Source organism: Molothrus aeneus, chromosome 5 (assembly GCF_037042795.1).
Source record: "Molothrus aeneus isolate 106 chromosome 5, BPBGC_Maene_1.0, whole genome shotgun sequence".
Taxonomy (NCBI): Eukaryota; Metazoa; Chordata; class Aves; order Passeriformes; family Icteridae; genus Molothrus; species Molothrus aeneus.
Window position 1 is genome coordinate 30423293 of NC_089650.1, and position 17679 is coordinate 30440971.

The 17679-nt window shown below is 35.4% G+C and overlaps 1 protein-coding gene across 6 annotated transcripts in view; it reads left to right on the plus strand.

The window, feature by feature from the left end:
- Nucleotides 1–17679, plus strand: part of PPFIA2 (PTPRF interacting protein alpha 2) — a 287766-nt gene that overhangs the window by 162008 nt on the left and 108079 nt on the right. For all 6 annotated transcript variants that reach the window (XM_066549725.1, XM_066549727.1, XM_066549726.1 and 3 more), the window contains one exon: nucleotides 10387–10488. In XM_066549725.1, coding sequence (XP_066405822.1) covers nucleotides 10387–10488 — 102 coding nt within the window. The remainder of the gene's footprint in view (nucleotides 1–10386; nucleotides 10489–17679) is intronic.

The following is a 17679-nucleotide window of genomic DNA, read 5'->3' on the forward strand; positions in this document are numbered from 1 at the left end:
TTGGGAGTTTTATTTACTTCTCACAGTGAAGCTTTAGTTCTGCTGGGACAGGTCAGAGCAGAATAAGCCATCTAGAATGCAGAAGAGGTATTTTTTTCCAATTGTCTTTATAGAAACCCTGCAGAGGGAATAATAAAAGGAATTCAAAGGTGCAATTCCTTTCAACCCAAAAGATATAAATTGATATAAAAGATATAAATGACAGATGAATCACATCCTAAAAGTGCATTTATTCATTTTTGCTGCTCTTGGGTGACCAGCTTGGATATAGAATATCTAATATTTGCATTGTCAAGGATCCATTAGCAATTATTCTTGCCAGGAAAAGATCAAATATAGTTTATATGAAAAGATCAGTTGGTGGATAAAGTCATTTAGTAGATTCTTAAAAATCTTTCTCTGAAAAAAAACCAAAAAACCACTCCAACTTTTAAACTTTTTTTTTGTTAGAATCTAGTATGATTAACACTCTGAAGTTTGAAAGTTATTAAAAATAATAGAATTAAGCATGTTTGCTCTTTCTTCATCCTCTTTTTCTGTAGTTTTACACTTACTAAAATCATGAAAAAAATGGAAACTGGAAAACAGCAAACTTCTGGAAGGAAAATTAAATAAATTTAAAGTATTAAATTATTTAACATTAATTATTTGGTATAAATTCTGAAAGGGTAAAAAGTATGATTTTACTGTGTAGGGAAGGTCGGGTTCTGAATCAGAACGGGGGCTTGCTGACCTATTAATAATAACTGAATGTGTGATCATGGATAAAATTTACCCAGAGACAATGCTGAGAAAGCAGAGAATGAGACGTGTCAGGACAGTTACAGAAAATGAGAGAGAAGAAAAGGTCATGCTGTATTTTGTCAAGTTTGCCTGGAAGAAAACACAAGTTGCTTTGGGGAGAAGCAAATTGAAGCTAGGAAAGTGAAGTTTGGAAAGTGAGTCAGGGATGCTAAAAAACTACTAGACTAGGAATCTGAAATTGACACCAAAAAAAGCTGCACATTCCTTATCCAATATCATAATAGAAGACATATTCTGTTTACTGGTAGATCTGTGTTGCTTCTTATAGTCACCCTTCATATATCCTCTCTGTCAGGATTTATTTTAGGTTATTTCTTAGGGCCATGTACTGACCTCAATCTGCCTTATAATGAGGGTTGTATGTGTGCATTGATGTGCTGAAGCCATTGTACAGTCTGTAAAGCACTTCAATAATTTGCATATTGTCCAGGCTTGTTCTTTTTATAACTTTGTGTTTATTTTAAATTTGGGGGGAAAAAAAGATAAAAAAGTAGGATGGTAAGCATAAAATCAGACTGTGCTGGCAGTGGGAGGTTGTAGTCTTGTATTTCAATGCAGCAATTTATTGTGTGCTTACACTACTGCTCTGTGACCATTTCACATTTTAAATAATTAAATATCTGGAAAAATAAATAACTGATCAATTGGAATAAAATCAATCCCACTTTCCATAAAGTTATTTTTAAAATTAGTCATAGTCTGTCATTTTAGACCATATTTTGCTCTTTTTATTTTTTGATAGATGAAAATTTTCCAACTTTAGAGGACTAAATTGTCATCAGTATTTATGCAGTATAATATTTAATCAATAAAGGCATATTGGTATAATTATCTTTTATGCCAAAAGACATCACTTGAAAATGATGATAAGCCGTAGTCTGCAACATAGCTATATCTGGAAATCATTTATTTACTTTTAGAAAAAGTGAATATGATTATTTGTAAAGCAAAGGCATTAATTATTAAAGGAAAAAAAGTTGATGGTATAATTCCTTTTATTATATAGCTGACTCACTTCCATACTACAGTAGTATGATTTAAATAAAAACTCCCTACAAACTAAGACACTTTCATCCCACTTCTGGAAAGTGTGCTGCCATCATGTTGCACGTTAGTACTTCCATAGAAACCAGTCCAGTGTGGATAGTAAAACATTCTGAATACACCTTGTAAGCCAGTCTGCAGTTTCATCATACACTGTATATAAGATAATGAGTTTTTTATAGTCACACACCTGAATTACACATTCAGCTTTATTATGTTTACAGATGTTATATGAGTGATGGTTTGTCCCATCCCTTTTCAGTACTAGTCTGGCAGATGTTTAACTTGCTTATAGACCCTCTGTGTCTCAGGGTCCCCATCAGTTAGGAACAAAGCACTAAAGACACAATTAGTGTTATTTGAAAGTAGCAGGGTGTGTCATTCGCTGTGATATCTGTTCCAAACCAAACCAATCTAGTTTACACGATCTGCAAGACAAGAGACCTTTAAACTTTCAATCTGCCTTTCTTACGGGGAAAGAAAAAAGACTTTAAGTTCATTGTTGCTCATAAATATGGGAGAATGGTATAATTGGATTGGCTACGTTATAATAAAATATTTAAAAGTATTAAAAAGCTATATTCTTATAATTATTAATGTGTCTGCTTTTTTTGAGGGGTGGAGGCTGTCAAGTCCTTTGAAGCCTCAAGCTTTTATCAGGCTTTAGCCTGATACAAAGGATTAAAAATAAATAAGGTGAATTTTTGTCATCTTCTATCTTGTGCTTGAGACACTTTCTTAAGCTTTTTTCAACTTACATCTCTTATAATCTGAAGAGTCTCATAGAAAACAGGAAATTCTAGATTAAAAAAGAAAAAAATCCCTTTTTTCCCCCTTTTTCTTCTGTTTTATTGTTACTGTAAGTGTTTTAACAGATCAAAATAATAGATATTCCTTGATTCTAAAATAGGTTTAGCTGGTGTCGTGTAAAATTGTAAATTTTAAAATTTTAAAATTTACAAATTTACATGGCAAATTTAGGAAATAATGGAAAAGAGTTTTGTGTTTGACTGTGTGGTACTGATAGGAGAGTTATACATGGATCACTCTTTGTGTTTATATTGCTAAAAACATATTAATTTTATTCATATTATTATTGTCTTAGATTCAAGTGAAAGCTACCATGGCATATTTGTGCCCATATCTTCTGTCTCTAGTGTCATATTTCTTCCTGAAGTAATTCTGTGTGAGAAAATCATTGCCAGAAACTGAGCCTTTGCCATAATACTCATGTTGTTGTGGAGGTTCTCTTTGACTTCAAAAATCTGGTGGAATTAATCTTTATGTGATGTACTAGCAAAAATCAGGCAGATTACATCAGAAGTCCTGACAGTGGTATGTTCTTCCCATTACCTTTGAATTTCCTATTATCTAGAATGGCTGTCACATCAACTACCATGTAAACAGATGCATTTTAAAGCTTCTTTCTGACTGAATTTTGAAATATAATTTTGCATACTGTGAATTTTGAAATATAATTTTGCATACTCTTGTTCTAAATAATCATGAAATAACATGATGCAGCTTATGGATTTAGGTGACATTTCTATAAAAATCAGGTTACATAGGTCACAAAGCTACACTAAAATGTTTGTATCCATATTAATAAGTTTAAATTATCTTAATTAGAAACAAATTTATTTGGCATAATCCTCAGTTCTCTATTATTATTTTGGGTTCTTTTCTAGAAACAAGTTTTTGGGGCTTTTTTTGTGGGTTTTTTTTCAGGTACTGAAAATCTGAGTGTTTTTCTGTTTACTCAAAAAAACACTCTGGGAACACAGTCATCATAGTAAATTACTTATTCACAGTAGCAGGCCATGCACAGAGAGACTACTAGCTTGAGATGATTTCTTCTACCCAGAAGAGGATGGCTGAATAAGTAAATATTTGCAAGACTTAGTTCAGAATCTGATGTAGATTCAACTGACTATTTAAGGAAGGAATTCTTCTTGATGAAAAGCTAATGTAACAGTTCGGCATTTGTCCAATTTTATGTTCAGTGAATGTATTGGAATTATTAATTCTTATAGATGTTTACATGGGCTCTGAGCTTCTGAAATGTTTCACTTTCTTCCAAGAGCATTGACTGTGTGCTTCTGTGTGGGTAAATGGCTACACATTTCAAAACTTCAGTCACTGCCCACATTTCTGAAAACAAAAAAACATTAAAAATGGGATCTCAAGTCCACAGTGTTACTGAATGTCATGGTTTTCAGCCCAGCTGGAGGTGAAATACCACAGAGCCACTCACTCAACCTGCCCTGTGTCATCCCTCCAGCCTGGTGGAATGGGGAGAATTGAAGTAAAAAATGTTTGTTGAACAAGAACAATTTAATAAGTGAAAATAAAATAAAATAGGATACTAATGGTGAATGAGAATAAGAAAAGGAGTAAGAATAAGAATGAGAGTAAGAATAAGAATGTGAAGAAAACAAGTGATGCATGATGCAGGTGTTCACCTCCCACTGACCAATGCCAGACTCCCCTTCCTGAACCCAGATCAGGATCAGACACCCTTTCAGCAGCTCCCCTCAGTTTTATATACTGGGCTTGACATTCTGTGGTGTCTCTTTGGTCAGTTCAGGTCACCTGTCCCAGCTTTGCTCCTCCCTAGTTTCTTTGGTATACCTCTTCACTGGCAGAGCATGAGAAAAGGAAAAATATGGGTCCTTAACTTAGGATTAACACAATGTAGCCAAAAATTAAAACATCAGCATGTTATCAACACCATCCTCATTCCAAATCCCAAACACAGCACTGTAACAGCTACTGGGAAGAAATTAATTCTACCCTAGCTGAAAACAGGAGACTCGGTTCTCTGTCTCACCTAACAGAAATCTTGTTGTTTTCTTAGAATAATCAAGAAGTGGTTGGAAAAGACACTAAAATCATTGAATCCAATTGTTAACCCAACACTGCCAGGTCCACCACTAAATCATGTCCCTAAGTGCCCCATTCACGTGTTTTTTGAACACTTGCAGCGACGTTGATTCCACCACTTCCCTGCTTAGTTTTTTTCCTAACATCCGCTCTATACCTCCCCAGGTGTCACTCTGTCTTTCTTTGTCAGTTAATGTAACTCTCAGGTTGTGACACTTAAGCCTATTTCCCATATTTTAGATGTCTAGCAGACCCTTATGCAACCCAAACCAGTGCTGGTAAATCCTTGACAGTTTGAAACACAATTAATCTCTCTGTAAGAACCACTGGAAGAGCCACTGTCTGGGAAGAAGAATTACTCCTTACCTGTGTAAGCGAGGTCTGAGTCACAGTAACACTCAGTTCATATTAAAGCCAAAGTAGTTCAACATGATGTGGCCAACCCACATCATATGGCAGCCAATTTTTTTGAAGGAGTGGTAAAAAAAAACTCCAGTGCCTAAAAAATATGAAAAACAGAGACTAAATCAGTTTTGCTTACATTTATTTGTGGAGAAGTACAGAAAACACTCTATACAAACATCGTAGTGCAAACTTCTCTGATATTGTTAAGAGACTAATTCAGAGACTACTCTACAGTTTTGAAAGTTTTGTATTTTTGTATGAAGAGATCAAAATTTTAGTCCTAAGATCCGAACAGATTTCCATTTTTTTTACCCAGGTCCTGTTATGATACAGTATTTCAGGGTACATATCCAACCTAAAATTTATGTGCAAATGGACTCTCATTTTGAGCAGTAATGTAACAATGAACATTTTAGACAACTGACTCCAAACCCACATGTTTAAATCATAGAATCATGGAATCATTGAGTGACCTGAATTGGAAGAGATCTTAAAGATCATTTAGTTCCAACCCCCCCTTACCATGGACAGGACATCTTTCACTACAACAGGTTTCTGTAAACCCCATCCAGCCTGGCCTTGAAAATAATCAGGGGTGGGGAAAATCTTTCATTCAACCTATTTTAGAATAAGGAACATATATTATGACTTCTCTTTAGCAAGAAGATAAATAGTGAACTTATGTTCAGATTTTTTTGTACTTTGCTCTGTTAATAAGAGTCAGCAAGGATGGAGTCTGTGTTCTGCCAAAATCGCTAAAATAAATCCTTGGTCATTTAAAAGGCATGGATAATTTCCAAGAATATATCCAGTGACAGAATAATAAGAAAAGAAAGAAGATAACTTTTTTCCTCCCTCCCTCAACGGATTGGATGAAAACTTAAAATATAAAAGGTTAAAAGAAGTAATTGTAGTAGATAGTGATTTCTGCTAAATGAATTGCATCTAAATTTTTAGGAAAGCAAATTGGTCGACATAGCTTGTGTTGAATGTAAAATAGAAATTATAAACCCCTACCATTCTTTTTCCATGCAGATATTAGGTCACTCGTTCATTCCTGAAATGAGCTGTGATTTCATGATGAAAAATCAAGAGGAGGAGATTTTAAGCTGAATCTCCTCACTGTCTCCAAAACTGACTTTTATGTGTTTTTAATTTAGATTTTTGTTTTTTAATTACTGCCACAAAATTTCAATTTTATTTCAGTATTTTTTGTGGGGATGATGACAGACTGTGTTTTTATTTCAGCTCAATTTGGACTGGATCATATTCTGAACAGTTGAGCATCAGAGATACAAGTTCTCATAATTTCTGTGGCATACCCTCAACTTGGAGACAAGTTATGTATGTTTATGTGTATTTGGTCATAGAAAATAAACCTTGCAGGCTTTTCCTGGGAACAACAAGCAGTGAAAGCAGGGTTTCTTGAACCAGCCCCTAGAGGCAGAAATTTAATGGAAAGAGAGCTGTAGGATGCTTCCCCTGCCCATTCCTGCTGCCAGCACATCTGGCAGTCCTGCCGGCCTTCCTGTCCTGATGGTATCCCACTCTCTCAGGCACCCTCCAGCCTCTGCTCAAACTGTATTTCAGCTGCTTCACCAGGGAAGTCCTTGAGTTTTGCTTATTGGTAACTCTTAGTGGTCCTTTTCGTGGCTACAGATTTCTGTTGAATTGGTTTTCAAGGCTTAATTTCATAGGCCAAGTGTTAAGAGAAAAAGACAAGCAGCAGTTAAGACAGGCTCTGAGATTATGTTTATTCAGATGAGGAAAACAATGCTCATTCTCAGGTTATTTATCTTGAAAAAATTGCAAACATCTTGATGTCATGGTATAGTATAAAGCCAGTGCTATCAACTGAATAATTTTCATAGAATTTGAATTCACTTCAGTTCTTAATTAGCTTTACTGCCATACAGCTTCTATATGAGCTTTAAGAGCGCAGTTGTGTCTGTCAACTCCTATTAGTTATGCAACAGATGTTACCTTCAGGGCTCCCAAAGTATGACTGACTGTCGTGGTCACTGACCATGCAAGATTTCTGCTGCAAACAGTAATTCCAGATGACAGTATTCCCTTGATCCCTGTATATATGTATGAGGGAATTGCATGAGCAGAGGTCATTATCATCACATGTCATTTATTACATAACTGGGTGTTATGTTAAAACAAAAATATGCTTTGCTTAGCACAGAACCTGTGGGGGGAAAAATGTTTCCTGGAGCATTGGTTGTTGGGATATCTTGGATAAATAGGTTATTTTAAAAATAAGTTTTACATATAGTTTTGGAAGTATTATTTGAAAGTTGTGAGGTGTTATCCTAGTTATTAATTTATGAAAATAGATGTGAGAGAAATAATAACTTGTAAAGCTCTGGGGAAAACTCAATTTACTTTGAGACTTTCCCTGTAAAAGGCTGAAGATATAAACACAAGGAATAAGGCCTCTTTCTGCCATCATTCAACTCAGAATTCCAAGCTCTTGATGAATGAACAGTCTCTAGTATTTCAGATGAAGTTGGCCACTTGAGTTCCAGACACATAAAGAGGTGACTACTTGTTGTAAGTGCTTGCACTGCAGGTATGTCAAAAGCACAGAGAAATTTCAGAGAGCAGCAGCAACAACTGAATAATTAATAGGTTTGAAAGGACAAGGTTGACCATTCAAGTAACAAAGTCTAAAACAGTGGACACAGGTAGCCCAGCTAAAGTAAATGCTAATAGGTGTTATGAATATGAACCTAAGGTATTTGGAGGCTGAAACAACATTATATTAGGTATGGGACTCTCTGGGAGCAGAATTTTGAGTTATGATTTGATTAAAAGCAAGGAAAACTTGATGACCAGACAAAATCCCCCTAAGAATAAACTCCATGCTGCTCAGCAAACGTAGGAATTTCATTCCTTTGTTATTTGAGATTATATTGACCAAAGCATTAGAGATTGTACTGGAAACAGGCTCACCTTGGCACAACAAAGATGTGCAATTTGACAAACATGTCTTTTTTTACTCACAAAGAAAGCAGCAAATGCATGTTACCAGACTGGTTTGCCTGACTGTAGTTCAGAACTCAACTGTAAGTTACAGATGACATTTGTTATCCTTTCCACCACCTGTCACCCATCCGGATGCCCAAGCATATGCCAAAGTGTCTATTTTAATTCCACCTGAAAGAATACCAAGAAATGAGAAAACATAAACACAACAACATACTCTATAGATGACACTGAAAGTTTATTCTGTGAGACTCTGAAAGTATAATGGACACTAATCTTTGTAAATTAGCAACAAGGGCTCCACCCTGTAGGGCTGTAGAGAAATATGCATGTGTGTGGTTTTGTGCTTCAGAATTCTGATTCAATGTGAGTTGAAATCATTAGCTTTTTATTAACTCTGATTTTTTGTTCAGTATGTAACATTACTTATAACCTTAGGTACAGGAGATTTTTTTTTTTTAAATCTGAACAGAGTAACACTGCTGGACTGGTAGTTTCTGAATCCTAGTTTAAGACCTACAGGCTGAAGTTTTAATGATACTTTTGAAAAGGAAGGGAAGAGTGTTACGATATAGATCTCATTTTCAAAGCTAAGCTAAGGGTTTTAACATCAAAGTGTACTGTGTAACCTTAAATGTACCTGACCACTAGGATGTAAAAAGCAAATATTGTTTAGAAGGTAGGACACAAAACATCATTATATACTTCATGTAATCAATAGCCAGTGTCTAATCCAAAATCCATTGAGGTTATCAGAATAACATTCTCCTTCTTATCATGCAATTTGCATGGAGGTCTACTGTGCTTCCAGTTCTGGCTGCTGAAAAATAGGGGAAAAAAAAGCACTCTTAGTTACATGTTTTCAAAATAGAACTTGAAATTTATTTGAATAATTTTTAACATATATTACCATATCCTGTTAACTATTTAAAATCTTGACTGTTACAGAATGGGACTAGGAATACCCATGAAAGTTCTGTTGAACACCTATTTATTTCAGATAAAAGCTGCTTTCTGGAGCTTGAGGAGAAGCAGCAAACTAAGCCCTTTTGAGATCATCACTAGCTTTTGTCTTAAATAAGTAGATTGAGTTTCAGCTTCATCCTACTGGCTGAGAAGATAAACCACCTGGACATGTTTGGTTTTTTTTTTAACTGCTTTCTCTTGGAGTGCAGTTTAACTGCTTGCTTGTGGGCTGGTGGGCTCTTATGCACTGACTGTTCTGGTAAAATAAAAATTAACTTAGTATTTAAAAATATGTATGCATCTTTGTTAAACAGCAATGCTGTTCAAGACTTTTTTTTTCCTCAAAACATGATCACAAATCTTAAAGGCTTTTCATCCTTTACCGTACTATATCTGTGATATATGTAGCATCTTTTTGCTATTAAGGATAAAATTTACCACTACAGCTTAGTATATCTTATGTCTGTCAAAATAAACAATATGGAGTAAAACCTTTTCCCTATTAAAATTAATAACAACTCTGCAATTGCCCTTTGTATAGAGAAAAATTTCTGTGTATTGTTGAAGAGTTACAGCAATTCAAGACATTTTAATAGTAGTTTTGACAAGTAAAAGATGTTTTTCAGAATACCTATTAGTTGCATGCATAAAACTTAACATCAGGAGCAGCTTAAAATTCAGTTTCATTTTATGTTGTGAATTCATAGAAAATTCATTCCAACCAAAAAATATTGTTCTGAGTCTTCACAGCCTTTCACTCTAACGGCTGAATACATTTTAATGGTTAACTTCAATATCAAGAGTATTTTTTTCACAACTCATATAGTACTTATGTTAATCTAATATTAGGTAGATTTTGATTAGTGAATACCTTAACTTTCTTCTCACATGCCATGTTGGAAAGGCTGCCTTATGGAGTGGCAGGAATGATCCTAAGTGGGTATGTTGAATTGAACCTCCTTATGTGTGAAGTGTGGTGTCTCTGTTGGTATGAAATTGGCCAGTTCTGTTCTCCTTCTGGTGTGATAGCTTCTGATAGCTTAGGTATGGGAGATGTTGCCATCATTTTGAATCTTCTTTTGTTTCTAAACTTAAATCAGTAGTTACCTTTTATTAGCTACGTCTAGACTTGAAATGATTTTAGTCGATGCTGAAGCTTACATATGATATTTTAGATTGTGTTGATGATGTCTAAATATTATTTAAACCCTCAAACTCTAGAATGCACATGGATTTGATTATCCTAGTGTTTACATCTTGAGTAACTTCCTATATAATTTTATTCTACAGGAATTTGCTGCACTGACTAAAGAATTAAATGCATGCAGGGAACAGCTGCTTGAAAAAGAGGAAGAGATTTCAGAACTAAAAGCTGAAAGAAACAACACAAGAGTAAGTACATAGACCTTTCCTAGATAACATGTGTGTTTAAACTTACATATAAATCTAGAACTTAATTTCTATGAATAAGAAGACAAAACATCCAGCCTTTTCGTGAGTAAAGGAGATTCTAAGTAGCAGGACATATCTACCATGCTACAGTCCTGAAGGAAATGAGTGTATTAGCTAGATATATGGCAAACAGTTACAATTACAGGAGATTTAGTATGTAACATGGTAAGGTCATTCAGTTTAAATGTCTTTTAAAGCAGGGAACTCATGCAGCCTTCCAAGCCTGAGTAGCCTGCACGTACCCTTATCTCTTAGCAAGGCAAAAGGCAAGGTTACAACAGACAACTGGTTTTGCCTTGTGCCTTGGATTTAATCTGAATAAGGATGAGATGAAGGCTGCCACACCTACCACAGGCAGTCTGTTGTTTAGTCTACATGCAGCCTTGTGACCCTTGAAGAAAATGTCAACTGAGGGAGAGCAAGATTCAATCCTGAAATTTATCACGTTCTGCTTCAATCAGAAATACTCTTCTGTCTGGGAACAAGAATATATGATACAGCACCTTCTGAAAATTCTCAAATGATGGACAGAGTTGTTTTCAGAATAAATAAATTGCATGTAAAATTGTCTGGGCAAAGGCAGAATTTGTCTAGAGGGTAGCAGAGGAGACGTTATGGTGTTTGTGGAAGGGTGTGAGAAAAGAGATGGAGTAGTCCCAGATCAGGTGGGAGTCAGGCTGGTAGTGAACATGCAAAATAGATCTCAGAGGCTGAACACCAAGGATGACTTCTAATATCCATATTTTGTTCTGTGATCTGTGTAACTTTTCCTGTTTTCTTATCCTTAATAAATTAATAACACTTTATGTGCTCAGCAAATATCTCTTCTTTGTCATCTAGTTTGCATTTTGAAGAGAATCTAACAATATATATATGCCAAAAGACTTGAGAGAGGGCCTTTCTTCCTGCTTTTTCTTCCCATCTGTAGCACTGTAGAGTGCCACAGAGTTCAGAAATTCAAGGGAGGAGAGATGAAATGGATGCCTACAAAGAAGCAAAGTTGACCCATCCACCTCTGTGCAGAAAGTTTTTAGAGGTGATGGTTTGGAAAATCTTATGGGAGGTATAGGTGAGACCTATTTTTTCTCCCATTAATTGATTTTGAGAAATGCGTAGGAATTGCACTTCATTTTCCAGGTTTGGCAAATCATGTCAGCCGAAGAAAAGTCTGAAGGCTTTCTGTATGTGCTTAAATTATCAGTAACTCCTACATTTGTATTATTTTTGTATTTAATAAAAAAATGCTTTATCCATTTCACTCCAAAGTCCACTGAACACCAGCTCTCGTGTTAAAACTGCAGTGCACCAATATCTATGTGGATCTGATATAAGCAGTGCAGACTAGCAAAAATTCCAAGACAGCCTAGTAGCCTAAGATAGTCTTGTCAAAGAACTGTGAGAGAAAAGGAAGATGACTCAACTGCAAGTCATCTCCTAAGTCAGACTGATCTCTGTCATAGGCAATTTTTTTGCAGAGCAAGAAGCTTAAAGATCATCCATTCCAATGTTTCTTGTGCTATGTAAAAGAAAAATTGGTAAGAGGTTTTCCAGGAGAACGAATATCAACAAATGGGAGTTACAGTGTTCTAATCCTTGCAATTCCTTGCAGTTAAAATTAGTAAATGCCAATAGCATGTTTTCAAAATGAGGATGAAGCTAGAGATCAAAATGTTTAGGCTATGAAAATATACAGGGAATGCAGGAGATGTTACAGCAAACCAGGGCAAGATAGAGTCCAAATATTAATGGGGAAGGAGATAGGAAAAATGCAGAGACAGGCCTTACCCTGACCTCTAGTATTTTCATTAATAAGTTATTACCCCATCATGTCATATTTATGTTCTTGCCAGGCATTAAGCTACCATATTATACAGCATATCCCAGAGCTAGCTGCGATACTCACACTGTCTTCTATAGGGACACTCCTTTGGTAGGGAAAGATGAGTATTTTTGATGAAAAGCTGTTGTTTTCAACACAGTCTCAATGATGTGCTAGTGATGAGATTTCCAGCAGCACTCATTGGGAAGGCATTGCCTATAAAGAGGCACTTAAGCAAACTGAAATTTATGGTGTTAATAGTGCAAAACAGCATTAATATTTAGTGGGAAAAAAATTGCTCCGTATTTTTTCTGTTGGTTTAGCAAGGATTCTAATAAAATAATAATATTTGGAGGACAACTGATACAGTTTCACAGTGAGAAAATTAAATGTCTTCTCTCATATATAGATAATGCATCTTTTACATTGATCTAATGTTCACACTTAAGCCAGCCCTTGCTTGGCTACATTAATGAGGCTCACCTGACCCCTCAGGATGCACTCATGCATAACCACACATAGTGGAACTACTCATGACAACCACTTTGTTCCAAGTAGCACTTCCTCCTGCTTTTATATGAAGATGCTCAGTTACAGATTGAAGCTTCTGGATTTTTTTAATCCGACCTTATATCTCCTTGGGTTAACAGCAAAAAAGGTACTGTCTGATTTGTCCTGCTTCAAACTGAATATCAGCAGAAAGGAATGAAAGTGGCAATTCTGTCCGGTCCTGAGTGCACACCAGCCCTCCAGGTCCCCTTTACATTTTCAGTTTTGCCTAACTGTCAGTATTTTATTTACTCTAGACCCCCACCTATGTGTTTCTTTATTTTCTGGCAGCACCAGAAAATAGAAAGAACCACAGTTCTTTCTCATCACATAAACAAACAAAACACAAAACTGATTTCACATCCTGATTTCCCACTCTGTAGTAGTGGGAAATCACTTTCCCAAGCTGTAGTAGTAGACCTTGACAGTAACATGTATTAGAGAGAGATCATAGTGGAATTACATTCTTTGGGACACATGCACTTCAGATCTCTGCCAAAATATCAGAAACTAAACCTTACCCCAATATTTAATCAAGTTTCTACTCAAACCTTCTAGCAGCATTCTTAGGCATTTGCTGTTGAATGTACATTTTTGCTGATATGATAATTAACTTTTTCTGACATATTACAGTAGAAATATTTTCATGTTAAGAACGAAGCTGGCAACTCAATTTATCAATACACAAGGCAGAGTAGAAAGTGTAGGAGCGCTGATTGTGTGGCATTGCTGACGGGAAGACAGACAGGTTCTCTCTGGAACACCTTTCTATGGGACTTTGAAAACAGATACAAAAGTACCTTAATAGAAATTCTTACCGGTATTTCTCTGGATGTCCTCTGCATAGAATAATCAACTATAGCATGTAGAAAGATAGCATCTTTTCTGAAGCTGGAAGATAAGTCAATATGATCTAACATGTTATTTAATGGAAATTATAAAATAACACTACTTTGGCTGTTTAAATTAAAATTAAAATATTTTTTGTCTCAGTCTGTATTCTTTGAAAGTACAAAAAAAATGCATAGGATTACCTTATTAGATCAGAGTACTATTATGAGAAAATTTGGGGTTTGGTTTGGTAGCTGAAAAAATAAGATATTCTACTGCTATTGATTAATCTGATTATGGATTTTTCCCTACAATAACAAAAAAAAAGTGCCAGACACATACATGTGCTTTTTATATAAAGCATAAATTTTTTACTCAAATTGGTCTGAAATATTTTACTTCTAACAGTTTAGAAACAAAAAGAATTATACCGTGTACAGAAATGAAACACCAGTAACAGACAGTGTCATTAACCCTCTTTTGCTTCATGCCTTAAGAGATGAAATACTTATTAAAGTGAGCAAGCCTGGTTTATATCTAATTTTATTCATATTTTATTGTCTCCATTCCTTAATGAATGGTTTATGAAACATTTTCAATTATGCACTGCAGTCTTATTATACCTGTAAATCAGGACTTAACCCTATATTCTATTATTCAAATTCCCTTCTACTGTATTGAGAAACTCTAAGAATATATTTTATAGTGTGGTTTTACCTATTTTAGCTTGTTTTCTCATAGGTCCTTTTAATTAAACCAGTTCCATAGATGCTGAAAATTATTCAAGCGCTCTATTTCTTTTTTAAACACAAGGAGTTCTTACAGTCTAAAAACACTGTACACATGCAAAGTATGTCTGTCTCCTAAAGTTCTTCAAAGGACAAAACATTAATTCAATAATATAAGTAACAGTATATATCATTGCCTCACCATTATTAACTATCTTGTAGATTGTGTCTCTTCTTAAAAAAAAAAACTTCTGTCAGAAAGTAGTGTAACAGATAGTAAATGTAATATATAGTTATTAAATAACTATATGTTTTTTATATCTATGTGTTCTTAGGTAATCTGTGTAGCATAATAATTATTATATTTCTATTCATTATTCTTATAAAACCTCTCTTCCTATTACTTTGTATCATTATCCAATCGTCACACTTTCTTTGGTGAAACCTTGGTTTCACATATGTGTGATTTCTTAAGGTTTTGGGTTGCTTGCATTTTGGTTTCTGTGTGGAAGGACAGACATGGGACACATTGCAGTAGTTGGACTGCAACTTTATTTTTTCACAGAAAAAATTTCACTGTTAATTTACCAGTGTAGCTGTTGGAGGTCACACCACCTGACCACAGGTCAAAAGTGGTTTCCATCACTGTGGAACAGTGCTGAAGAAAATCATTGATTTTGTGACTGATTTTATAGGTAGTCTTCAACACCATGTCTGCTTATTTTACTTGTCTTTTCTGCTCACACCAGAGATGGAGATTCACTGAACAATATGAATTCTAAATATAGACTGAAAGAAAATTCAGTTTTTCCTGTGCTGGTGAGAAATTCTAAGCTGAACCTCAATAGAAAATTGTCTTCTTAGAGGGTTACCTTATTCCTCTAAGGAATACCTTAAGCTAAGTCTGTCTCATTTCAGTAAAAGTCTTTTCTTTTATGTTTTCTTCAGGGTATTTAATTATTCATGACTCTCCTTTTCTCGCCAATACCATCTGCTGGTTCTTTAATGTCTCCATTTGTTATCCTGCTGTGAACTTTTTCTACAAATAAGTGTTTCAAAAATAATGAAAGTTCAGATAAAATATTTTATATTGATTAAAATCCAGGTCCTGTAATAGCAAACTCTACTGAGTCACTCTAATTTCAACTTATTGAGACATCATTTCTTAAAATGAGTGTTTAAAATGAGAGTTCTTTCATTTTCTATAGATAAATCAGTGTCCATGTAGTCATGATGGTATGGTCTAGTAGAGAAGAGTAGGTGATAATCTACACCAATGTAGTTTGTACCACTGATTCTAACCATGCATTTCTGTTTAACAGAAATTAACCACTTTCAATTGGTTAATTGGTGATTGCTTTATAAGTGATTTGAGAAATAGAGGAAGCTGGGTGTATTCTAAAAATTTTCTCCTTTCATGTTCATTTAGTTCTAATAAACGCTTTAAAGATGCTACATTCATTCAAAGAATATGCACTAGAGCACTTTTCAGTCTTTAAATTATTATTTTTGTAAATTTTTTTATGCTTATAAAAAGTCCAGAGTTCCAGAAATGATCCTATTTACATAAGATACAATTATCATCACGGCATCTTGAGCATCCTAAAATTTGCCCAGCATAAAACTCACTTGTCAGATTATTTCATAATTCATTGTCAAGCTTATGCTTTCCAGTAGGAGAGGCATGGCAATGATGCGTGGGTGATTCTGTCCTACCTGCTGCTGTTAATCTTCATCTTCTTTTCTCTGCAAGCTGCCTGTCCCTCTGAGTGCTTGACAACTGTAACAGTTCAACAGTGTGAGGGAGCAGAAAATGCTCAGTAGCCCATGATCACTATTAATGCCAGAGTTTAGTTGCAATTTACTGAAATCCCTAAAGCTGTTTCTAACAATTCTTTTGTAGTTTAAATGAATTACCATTATTGTTAAAATGTTATTTCAATGAGAATAACTTGTGGTGTTCTCACAAGTATTTGGAATATTAATTCTTGAACTACATATGTGGACGAAAGTCCTCAGCATGCCCACAAGTTATTGTGATTTCCTTCAGATGTTAATCATTGGTTGGACACACCATCATCTTCAATGTCAATCTTTTATGTTTACATTCCCTTCCCCCATCATTGTAGCCCTGAGACACTTCATTATTCTGTCAGTGTTGTTGACATTTCTACTTGCCAGGGAAGCAGGGAAGATCTTTTTTAATATAACTACCCCTTTTTTAAGTATAATTTTAATTGGGTGAAAGTTAAATAAAACAGCAGGTATTGTTACATGTCCAAAGTAGGGCAACAAAACTGGTGAAGAGTCTGAAGCACAAATCTTACAAGGAGCAGCTGAGGGAGCTGGGGCTGTTTAGCCTGGAGAAAAGGAGGCTCAGGGGAGACCTTATCACTCTCTACAGGTGGGGGTCAGGCCCTTCTTCCTTGTCAGATAACAAGTGATAGTACAAAAGGAAATGTCCTCAAGTTACACCAAGAGAAGTTTAGTTTTGGTATTAGGGAAAATTCTTCACTAAGAAGATTATCTTGGTGACTGGATCCAGCATTGGAACAGGCTGCCCTGCTGCTCCAGGGAAATGGTGGCGTTGCCATCCCTGGAGGTATTTAAAAGATGTGTAGATGTGGCACTTGGGTACTTTGTTTAGTGGAGGACTTGGAAGTGCTGGGTTAATGTTTGGACTTGATGATCTTAGTTTTTTCCAGCCTAAACAGTTCTATTATTCTGTGAATCTAGCATTTCATCAGAGCAGGGGCAAGGGTTTGCTATCAGGTTCTCAGTCACAGTCAGATGACCCACCCCCTTAGGTTTTTATCCCTTTCAGCAGAACTGGGAGTGATGTTTCACTAAGAGACCTGGTTAATAATATTCCCTGCTCAGCTAGTTTTGCAGTTAACAGTGCTCACAGAATTTATGAAGACATCAAGATTATTTTTGTTGAAAAGCAAAAATAAGAAAATTTTACAAATGGGAAACCTATGTTAGCATGCCTTCTTGAGCATTCCTAGAGCTGATGGTAAGGAAAATTCCAGTGTTCAGAAGTAGTTTCCAAAAGAATGAGTGACTTCAAATGCTTGAGTAATTAGGAACAGAAAGAAAAGATGAAATGTTCAGAAGCACTGCTTTAGTTCTCTATGGGTCTTTTGACACAGCTGGGACAGTCGGTATACAGCAAAATAGGCAACACAGCATTTTGCACTTGAT